This window comes from Octopus bimaculoides, chromosome 1 (genome assembly GCF_001194135.2).
Source record: "Octopus bimaculoides isolate UCB-OBI-ISO-001 chromosome 1, ASM119413v2, whole genome shotgun sequence".
In the NCBI taxonomy this organism is placed as follows: domain Eukaryota; kingdom Metazoa; phylum Mollusca; class Cephalopoda; order Octopoda; family Octopodidae; genus Octopus; species Octopus bimaculoides.
Window position 1 is genome coordinate 40831432 of NC_068981.1, and position 11533 is coordinate 40842964.

The 11533-nt window shown below is 35.5% G+C and overlaps 1 protein-coding gene across 2 annotated transcripts in view; it reads left to right on the forward strand.

Annotated features, from left to right (window-relative positions):
- LOC106871137 (urocanate hydratase) overlaps positions 1–8578 on the forward strand; it is a 36203-nt gene extending 27625 nt beyond the window's left edge. The window contains exons 16-21 of one of the 2 annotated variants that reach the window (XM_014917450.2): positions 546–644; positions 1065–1164; positions 2626–2707; positions 5513–5561; positions 6341–6391; positions 8221–8578. In XM_014917450.2, the coding sequence (XP_014772936.1) occupies positions 546–644; positions 1065–1164; positions 2626–2707; positions 5513–5561; positions 6341–6391; positions 8221–8367 (528 nt within the window). In that variant the 3' untranslated portion in view covers positions 8368–8578. The other variant, XM_052966203.1, reaches the window with a different exon arrangement.
- The last annotated feature ends 2955 nt before the right edge of the window (positions 8579–11533 follow it).

Below are 11533 nucleotides of genomic sequence, written 5' to 3' on the forward strand. Positions count from 1 at the left end.
TATATATATATATACACACATATATATATGTACATATATGACAAGCTTCTACAGTTTCTATCTATCAAAATCACTCACAGCCTAGGACTATCGTAGAAGACATTTGCCCAATGTACAGTGCAATGGGACTGAACCCAAAACAATGTGGTTGCAAAATAACCTTCTTTACTGCACAGCTATGCTTGTACTTTAATGGACATAATAATGAATGAAGTCAAAGAAAAACGTCAACTAGCTGTAAAATTCCTACTTTGAGTACACAATATCTTTGTCTTTATGAAACTGAATATGGTGTGTGTGTGTGTGTGTGTGTGTGTGTGTGTGTGCACCTGCATGCGTGTGCATGCATATATGTGTGTGTGCATGTGTGTGTGTGCGTGTGTGTTTGTGCAGCATTACTTTATGGTACTTTACAGCAATGGACTTAGATTTAGAACTTTATTTTCTAAAATGTAATAAAATTAGAAAAATGTTCTTAAAAATTGTAATTAAAATTTTAATGACAGTTTTAATATATTTGCAAAATACCTTTTATGTTCATATAGGTTGTAGGTTCTCAAGCCAGGATTTTATATGCTGACCAAAATGGTAGATCACAAATTGCTCTAGAATTCAATAAAGCTGTGAAAGAAGGAAAACTGAAGGTAGGTTGAACAAATTTTCATTTTATTTTATGGCTTTATTGTAATAAAAATATCAAATTTATATAGAAAATGAGACTAATTATTTTTCCATTACATAGATCTCCTCCTCTTCCTCCATCATCATCATCATCATCTTCTTCTTCTTCTTCTTCTTCTTCTTCACTCAGCTAGCAAAAATGAGTTGTGCCTGTAATTCAAGGGGATGGCTTTGTCACATTCTATGACACATTGAATCTACCTGAGAACTACTATTTTATTAACTACTTCTGTGACAATATATCAAGGTTTACTATAAAAAACGTTAAGCGTTTTCCTCATTTGAACTATAATAAGGATATTCCAAGTTAGTCTATTCCAAGTAGTCAAATTCTGTGAACTTCTAAGTGATTTGCAACTTTTTTGTGAATTTACTACCTGTAGGGTTCAGTTGTCATTAGTCGAGACCATCATGATGTCAGTGGAACTGATAGTCCATTCCGAGAAACTTCCAACATCTATGATGGATCTGCATTGTGTGCAGGTAAGTGAAGAAAAGTATTTTTTAATTTTTTTCTTTGCTTTTCTTTCAGAGCCATGAGAAAATCTTATTTTAAAACAGACTTAATAAACATATATCCATAGTGTAAAAGTAAAGGATTCAACCAAAGCTCTATAAATGTGTAAAGATTTGTACTGATATATAAACATGTCCAATAAAAACATGTGGCTTAGTGGTTCGGGTATTCAGCTCATGATCATAAGGTTGTAGATTCCATTCCAGAGCTAGGAGATGTTTTGTGTTCTTCAACAATGCACTTCATTTCATGTCGTTCCAGTTTATTCAACTATAATGAGTACCATCTGGATGCTGGTGCAGATTTCTCTCTCTCCAGCTCTCATATCTTGGATGTTCCACTGAATCATGAGTGAGAACCAAGAGAGTTTCAATGTCTATGTGTTGCAAAATGTTTACCTAAAACAATTATAAAAACCATGGTGCATATTTATTAATGCATGCTTGCTTGAGAGAATGAAAGCAAACTACTATTTAAAAAAAAAAAGTTGTATTTTATGTTTGAACAACAAAACAAGCAATCTGAAGTGGATTTCAGTTCTATTTGGAACCATTCTCAGAGACGATATTCATCTCTTCCTGGATACATATGAATACAAAGCTAATGGCTTTATAAATCCCACAAATATGTTGGTGTCAGAAAATTGTCATTTACGCGCTCTTGCAGCTTTAATTAAATCTTGTACAGTTTATTATATGTAGCATAGCTGCTTCGTGCAGAATTTAATGATCTGTATTAGTGTATCTTAGATGGTAACATTAGAAAACAAATTAATAAAATTTCTAATAAAATAAATATTTTTGTTTATTAATCAGCATGACTCGAGAGTGACTCAAGAGTGACTCAAGAGTGACCCAAGAGCCAAGAATTGCATGTACTGGCACTTATCAATGAACAAAACTCTTGGCCCTGAATTACTCTGTAATTTCTGTCAATCAATAAAAGCTGCATGTGACTGTGGTAAGAAGTTAGATTTTCAACTATATGGTTCCAGGTTCAGTCCCACTGTGTGGCACATTGGGCAAGTGTCTTCTACCATAGCCTCAGGCTGACCAAAACCTTGTGAGTGAATTTGGTAGATGGAAATTGAAAGAAGTTTGTCATATATATGTGTGTGTGTCTATGCATATATCTGTGTATGTGTGTCTTTGTATTTGTGCTTGTCCCCCGCCACTACTTGACAACTGATGTTGGTTTATTTACATCCTCATAATTTAGTGATTCAGCAAAAATAGCCGATAGAATAAGTAGCAGGCTTAAAAAAAGTACTGGAATCAATTTATTTGACTAAAACTTTCAAGACAGTTCCCCAATATGGCCACAGTCCAATGACTGAAACAAGTGAAAGATAAAAGATTCCCATGTTTTCAGATCTATTTTCCTCTTTGCATATCCAGACTTAACAAAATAAATATATATTTACACAGATATGGCTATTCAAAATGTCATTGGTGACAGTTTCCGTGGAGCCACTTGGGTATCTATTCACAATGGTGGAGGAGTCGGCTGGTATGTTTGTAAACCTTCTATATCCAAAATAACTAATGCACCTAAAAGGCAAATAAGGGACAAAATAATTGGTATATTGTATCAAATGTTTTACTAATAACTCAATTTTTGCTTGTGATTTTCTTTTCTCAATGCCATTTATAATTAACCAGCAGCAACCACTGTTGAAATGAGGGAGGTCTGTTGACCAAATTACAACTGATCCTTCTTTATTCCAAAAGACTAGGTTTGCAATTTTCTTTTTCTTTTTTTTTTTTTTGCAAGTGTTTCACTCATAATTGAGAGAAAAAGAAAAGGAGACAGAGAGAGGAAGAGAGAGTGAGTCGTTGAATCCATATACATTTTGCTATATCCCAAAGCATATTACAATATGTCAAAAGAGAGGAGACACAGAGGTGAATGGTGTTGTTGTTGATATACTCCATGATAGCTCTGATCAATATATGATTTTGCAGCTGTGACAATGATATCCAGCTGTCTTTTATTTAGACATCTTATCAGTATTTATAGTTGAAATGAAAAAACTCTATTGGCCAAGTTAGATTTAAACCCTCTTTACTCTAAAAGTTTAAAGTTTACAGTCACCTTTTGTTTTGGTGTCACTCATTTAATAAAGAGAGGCGAGAGACACTTCTTTATTCTGGAAGTCTAAAGTTTACAATCTTGTTTCTAATTGGAGTTATATATTTGAGAGAGAGAGAGAGTGAGAGAGAGACATACATACATACATACAGACAGACAGACAGACAGAGACAGATAGACAGAGTGAGTGATTGAATCCCATGGGTCTGTGCATAACTTTTAGCTCATACATTTTGCTATATACCAAAGCAAAGTATCTTAGAATACATTTTTAAGAGAGGAGAGACAGACTTGTTGTTGATTAGCTCCAAGTTAGCTCCAAGCAATATATGAGTAACGATATAGCATCTCTATCTTTTATTCAATTATACTGTATCTTGTGCTACAATATGTTCTTCGTTTCTTAAGACAGTAAGGTATGACTTAAAGCAAGTTGAGCAATCATGTGAAAGTCTATATATTTGGCTTAAGGTGAAGCATAAAGAATTAATAATTTCAACTATTGCCTCAGTGCATTAATTTCTTTTGAAAAAAATTATCTATTGCACTTCATTGATATGTTATTGATATTAAGCAGTGTATCAAGGCTGCAGGCTGACAGAAATGTAAGCCAACCAGACAAATTGCTTAGTGGCATTTCTTTCAGCTTTTTATTCTGACTTCAAATTCTACTATGGTTGACTTCGTCTGACATCCTTTCATCATCATCATCATCATTATCATCATTTAACGTCTGCTTTCCATGCTAGCATGGGTTGGATGATTTGACTGAGGGCTGGTGAAACCGGATGGCTACACCAGCCTCCAATCTGATTTCGCAGAGTTTCTACAGCTGGATGCCCTTCCTAATGCCAACCACTCAGAGAGTGTAGTGGGTGCTTTTACGTGTCACCCGCATGAAGGCCAGTCAGGCGGTACTGGCAACGGCCACACTCAAAATGGAGTATTTTATGTGCCACCCGCACAAGAGCCAGTCCAGGGGCACTGGCAATGATCTCGCTCGAAAATCCTTACACAAGGTTGAAAAAATATTACCAGATGAGCACTAGGGTCAATAAAATTGATTAGGCCCCCTCACTCCTGCCACATTCCAGGTCTTGTATCTCATCAGATGATAAATTATCACCCGATGAAATACATCTGCACTGCCAGATGCTCCTGAATCAGTTGTTGAGTACCCCACCCATGAGGGATCGATGTTAGATGTGTCGAAACAATGGTTGTGATTACTAATAAATTCTTGTATATTCCACCTTCCGTCTTTCATTTGCTATATATATATATATGTGCGTGTGTGTGTGTGTATGGAGACAGAAAGAGAGAGAGTGGGAGAGAGAGAGTGGGAGAGAGAGAGTGGGAGAGGGAGAGGGAGAGAGAGTGAGAGAGAGAAACACATTTTTTGTAAAGTTTTGTACTTTGCTCTTCAATAAATCACTTAACATCACTTGGCTTTGTAATCAAGATTTTTCTAAATGGTGTTTTATATCTTTATATAAAGATATATATATATTGTGCAGCAAATTGGCAGAACCATTAATGTCAGACAGAATGCTTCCATTAATGTCAGAAATCTCTGCAGTCTGAGTTCAAAATTCACCAAAGTCTACTTTAACTCTTTAGCATTTAAACCAACCATATCTGGCTCAAATATTCTACCTGTTTTATGCTAAAACTAGTCAGATACAGTCTCTCATACCTACCCTACAATGTCATTCTAAAAATAATCAATCACAGCATCAAAATTTTAAAGCTACAAGATAATGCATTATTAATTCAAAATAATGTGAATGAATAAGCATTACATTTGACAAAGAAACCTGAATGCTAAAGAGTTAAGGCAGTAGATTAAAAGAATTGTTATCTGACTAGATGCCTTGCAGTATTTGTTCCAGATATTTGTATTCTGAGCTCAGACCTCTGTTGCAAGCATTTGGAATGGGTTTCTGATTTGAAAAATACCTCCCTCATTCTCCTCCCCCTCCTAATTGTTTAGAAGAAAGTTTTATTATAGCCTAACTTAAACCACTTTATTTCTATTTGTTACAACACAATAAATTCATGCTTATAATGGATATATTGTTAATAAATGTCTGATTATGAAAATTATAAGCCTTGAATTGTTAAAACAAAAAAAAAAATGTTGCTTTATTGTTACACAAAGAAAATTCTAAATGAATCATATATTTTATACATGAAATTGTCTGCTGCTTTTATATTTCACAGGGGAGAAGTTACTAATGGTGGTTTCGGTCTTATGCTGGATGGCTCTGATGTAAATACATTCACATATTTTCTTTTGTGGAGTGGGGTGTTTTTGTCTATATTTTTATTACACTCTAAAAAGATATTGTAGTAGGCACATAAAAGCAGTATTGTGGGTAAACAAACATCTAGATCAATTCAAATATATTTGGAACATATTTGACCTGTATTTACTGCTATTTGCAGTTGTCATGGTCCAAGTCAGTTCTTATCAAGAGAAACCAAACTTGGAACATAACTTACTAATACACCTTCCCCCAAAATAAAAGGGGTCTTTCTATATCATATACAACAGAACTACATTAGATGAATAAAGCTGATATGGTTCTATGCCTACCTTCAAATTCTTCATAATAAATATTTTCTGGAAATTACCAGTAATCTACACTTCTCTAATTAATATACCAGAATTAATTTTGTAAATAGTATTGTTGTTTCTTACTGAAAAGATGGGTTCTAAGTAATAAGAAATGAGTCATACAGTAATTTACACACGTGAGTGGAAGCACTATCCTGGCAAGAACATATTCTTGCTTGCTTTAGTTGCATATGCTTTGAATAGCCCATCATTTAGGCTTGCCCATTTTTTACATAATTTTTGACTTCCAGTCAAAAGTAGTAAGAAATGCTCAATCCAAAACATCGATGGTTCAAATTCATATGACTCTGACCTTGCTGACAAATACTTTCATAAACTAAGTTTTTCAGAATTTTGTTGTTAGTCTTTAAAAATCCTTTTGCTTTCATAAATTACATGTGTAAGTGTAACTGTCTTTTCTCTATTGACAGAGAGCTGAAAACCAAGCAAGGTCTATGCTAGCTTGGGATGTTTCAAACGGAGTAAGATCTTTTTATATTAAAAAAAAAACATTATTAATATATGTTTATAAAATGCTTTTCAAAGATTAATTTCAGAGAAATCATGTGCTACAATATATGACTTATTTATGTTTTTAGCATCGGAAGAAACTTTTATTTTAATTCACTAACAATTCCATTTGTGGATTACATAATCCTTTTAACCCTTTTGTTACTATATTACAGTTGAGATCCTCTGTGTTTCTTTCAATTAATTTTAAATATAACAAAGAAGTTAGCATTAAGCTAGTGTTAGGAACATGAATTATGACTAGGGTTTGGTGGAAGATTTTAATTCAGAACTTTTGAAAACAAGATATTTGTACTACAGAGTCAGAGGTGATTTCAAGCAGGTTGGTATCAAAAGGGTTAATGTGTTTCCTACAACTGCTGTAGTTAAGAAAAATAATTTAAATAATTTCTGAAGAAAATTTTATGGGGGAAAGTAAACACAAATGAAACTGCTCATTTATAATTATAAAGTTTTCTGAAAAGTAAGAATGATCTCCATACAGATATTTGATTTCTACCAGACTCATTCTTAGGTAACCTCTAATTTTCTAATGAAGCAAAATTTGGGGTGCCAACATGAATATGGAATGTTATGTTCAAAAGAGTAGTCACTATGGCTGTGTGGTAAGAAATTTGCTTCTCAACCACATGGCTCTGGGTTCAGTCCAATTACATAGAACCTTGGGCAAGTTTCTTCTACTTTAGTCTCAGGCTGACCAAAGCCTTGTGAGTGGATTTGGTAGACAGGAACTAAAAGAAGTCCATTGTATATATGTGTGTGTAATTATATATGTAGATGTGTCTTTGTGTTTGTCCCCCTACCATCGCTTGACAACCAATGTTGGTGTGTTTACATCCCCTTAACTTAGCAGTTTGGCAAAAGAGACCAATAGAATAAGTACTAAGCTTACAAGGAATAAGTCCTGAGGTTGATTTCTTCAACTAAAACCCTTTAAGACAGTGCTCCAGCATGGTTGCAGTCAAATTACTAAAATCATATCTGACCCAAATTTTCAACCGGTTTTATGTTCAAAATAGACAGATGCAGCTTTCCACACCTACCCTACAATGCAATTCTAAAAATAGCAATCACATCATCAAATTCTTGAATCTACAAGCTAATGCATGATTAATTCAAAGCAATGTGAATTCATATGCATTACATTTGGTAGAGTAATCTGAATGCTAAAGGGTTAAATAAGTTTCTCACTGATCATTAAGTCAGAATATTTTATGTATACTTTAAAAAAAATTATATCTAATTCAAGTTTATAGAAGCTAACAAAATTTTTCAAGAATGTGATAGTTTCAAACAAAGGAAATATTTTGTCAATTAAACTTTAAGCAGATAAAATTAATAGTTCAACCATTAAAAAATTAATTATTTCACATTAAACAAAATATTTTGTGTATAGGGGGAGTCATTATGCCAATATAATTGACACATACTAGTTCAATTCAACTCCTTTATTATTAGGCAATTGGTTAAATATCCAACTAATTAATTTGTTTTGTTTTTGTTTGAAAAGGTAGCAAGTAGCAATGAAAGAACTTTGACAAACAAAAATAAACAGAAAAATAAAAATTAGTTAGTTGGATATTTAACCAATTGATTAATGATAAAGGAGTGGAATTGAACCAGCATAATGACTCTCTCTAAACACAACAAAATTTGTTTCAACACACAAATTCACATAAAGAATCTTGCAAACCAGATACAAAAACAAAGTAAAATATTTTCTTTTTTTTTTTAATAGTTATAATCTAAGAAAGTAAAATGAATCCATTTCACCTTATAGGTTGCTCGTCGCAGTTGGTCAGGTAATTTGAAGGCTCAAGAGACAATTAAGCTGACCATGAAGGACAACCCATGTCTTCAAGTGACGACACCATACAGCACTGAAGATGATTCCATGATCGAAAATGTACTAAAAACAATTACATAAATCAATATTTTCTGGTTTCAACCAAAAATAGAATTAAAGAACAGAAATGTCTCTTAAAAGGAATGTTTGTTAAAATAATATTGATAGTAAATCAAGATTTTTCTCAAATATGTCAAAGATAGTTTAACTAAAATCAAATTAAAAAGGAAACTAAAATTTCCCTATTTATTGGAAATAGAAATTGATAAATTTTCTACTTTATTGCAAACAATATGTGTTGGCTTTATTTACATTTTGACCAAGTGTTTACATGTATATTACTATAAAATGATATAGTAATATGGTTGTGTGCTTAAGATGCTAAGTTACCAACTATGTAGTTTCAGGTTCAGTCCTAATGCATGGTACCTTAGGCAAATCTTTTTTTGTAGGCTCTGGGCCTATTAAAATTTTGTAAGTGGACTTGGTAGATAGAAACTGAAAGAAGTTTATCATACAGGGTGTCCATAAATTACCTTTGCAATTTGAAACATTCAGAAAAAATGAAAAATAAAGATAACTCAACAGAGTTTATTGGAAAGCATAGGCAAACAAATAAAGTTTTATTAGAAACATCAAGGCCAAGTGATTCTGCTTCCTCACTGAGTGAAAAGAGAGTACTCTTTAAGACATCCAGAGACTAAGCAAGAATAACTGCATCATCAGCAAAATCTAGATCAGTAATCCAAGTTTCACCAATGAGTTTACCACAACTCAATTGAGCCACCATTCAATCTATGCAGGCATTCAACAAAGTGGGAGAGAAGTTGGACCCCAGATCTAAATAGGAAAAAGTCAGATACTGAACCCCCAATCCAAACTGCACTGACTGTTCCAGTATACAAGGCTATCATCAACCCAACCGGTTGAGGAGATATACCTCACAGCTCCAGATTCCTCTAAAGCACATACCTATCCACTGAGTCAAACACTTTGCAGAGGTCAACATAGACTGAAAGTAGCCCTGCCAAAAGCTTCATTTGCATTTAACAAGTACACAAAGAGCCAGGATCCTGTCAGTTGTTGACCTCTTTTGGCATGAACCCTGACTGTTCCAACTACTGAGATGCAAGTCAATGATTTCACACTCTGCTCAGGATGACCCTGGCAAAAACCTTACTGGGCATTGAGAGGAGTACAACAGCTCTATAGTTGTTGCAGTTGTAGAAGTCACCTTTGCCTTTCCAGTGGGGAATGCCTCTGATCCAGTCAGTCAGTATTGTGCCACTGCTCCAGATTGGGCAGATAATCTGCCACAAAAACAAGACTGCAGCAGGCCCACCTTTCTTGATCATTTCCCCATGGAAGCCACCTTCCTGCCTTTCAGCTGATTTACTGCCATACAAACCTTATCTTTGGATGGCAGATCACAGCTGACTGGCTGGTCAGTCACCAGTGCTGAAGGTATCATGGTATTCAGCTCAGTACTAGGTGGGTCAACTTAATACACTCAAACTACGATGCCCAGTGGGCTACCATCTTGGGTTCCTCCATCAGAAGTGTGCCATGAGAGTCTAAGACTTCAGTTCAGCAAGTGGGTGGCTTCATAGGATTAAGGGTTACCATTAGTTGGATTTCATATCCGACTCTACTCAGATGCATCCTGTAACATGATTCCGGAGCACCAGCTCAGGCTGTTTGGCCATGTTGTTCAATTTTCTGAGTTAGACCCTACTTACCATGTTCTCTTTGCTAAAAGATCCAGTTGAGTTGACTGCTTGTGCTGGTTGACCACATGCCCATAGCAGATGAAGAGGTATCTTGCAGAGATGGAGACTGATTAGGATTCTACTTGACAGGTCACCCAGGAGGACCCAGGGATATACAAATGGAGATTGCAGCAACACACTACAATGGTGCATTCCCCACACCTGACCTGAGAAATATCAGAATACTGCCACATTGACTCCATTGGTTGCATACAACATGGCTAAATGATACTAAATGTCTAATCATCAGTGTTAGAGCATCCCCTCATCAATGTTGGGTATAACTTGATGTAACTTTTTCCTTGAGACTGCTGGGGTTTTGAACTTGTGTACAATAGACCTTGTCTTTAACGTAGCTCCATAAGAAGATTAGAGGGGTTATATCTGGTGACCTAGGTGACCAAGTAACTGGGCTTACTCTTCCAATCTACTAGTTTGGGTTAGGGTTAGTTTCATTAGGTTTCATTAAGAAACACTTGAACACTCACCCGCAAATGGGTGGCACATCATCTTGGAAAATTGCTGATTGCAAGTGGTACATTTAACATGCAAAGAAGTTGATTGATGGATCTTAACTTTAATAGATACAATAAATCGTGTAAGTTGTAAAGATAATTTATGGACATACATATACAGCTTACCAACCACATGGTTCCGAGTTCATTCCCACTGCGTGACACCTTGGGCAAATGTCTTCTACTATAGCCTCGGGCCAACCAAAGCCTTGTGAGTAGATTTGGTAGATGGAAACTGAAAGAAGCCCATCGTATATATGCATATGTATGTGTGTGTATATGTCTGTGTGTCGCTTGACAACTGATGGTGGTGTGTTTACGTTCTTGTAACTTAGCAGTTCAGCAAAAGAGACCGATAAAATAAGTACTAGGCTTCCAAAGAATAAGTCCTGGGGTCGGTTTGCTCGACTAAAAGGCAGTGCTCCAGCATGGCTGCAGTCAAATGACTGAAACAAGTACCTCATTTTTGCAGTGATAGACAGGTCTTCTTGGGTACAGCAAATTACCAATTCTCTCGGTCCTTTGCCATCTCCTCCATGAAGTTCAGCATCTTCAGATTAACATTCACTATTTCATCCCATGTTTAACAAGGTCTCATTCCTCCATAAGTTCCATCTATTTTAAGCAGTCGTGCCAGGTAAAAGCACTACTGATGCCTTATTTCTAGTGAGACAGTCGCAGGAGAAATACCTAGCTAAGGATAAACCTCTGTACCTGGCTTTCGTTGACATGGAGAAAGCCTTTGACAGGGTCCCCCGATCCCTTATCTGGTGGTCAATGAGGAAACTTGGGATAGAAGAATGGTTAGTGAGAGCTGTGCGAGCCATGTACAGAGATGCTGCCAGTAAGGTGAGGGTTGGAAATGAGTACAGCAATGAATTCCGGGTAGAGGTAGGGGTCCACCAAGGTTCCGTCCTCAGCCCCCTCTTATTTATCATAGTCCTCCAGGCAATCACAGAGGAG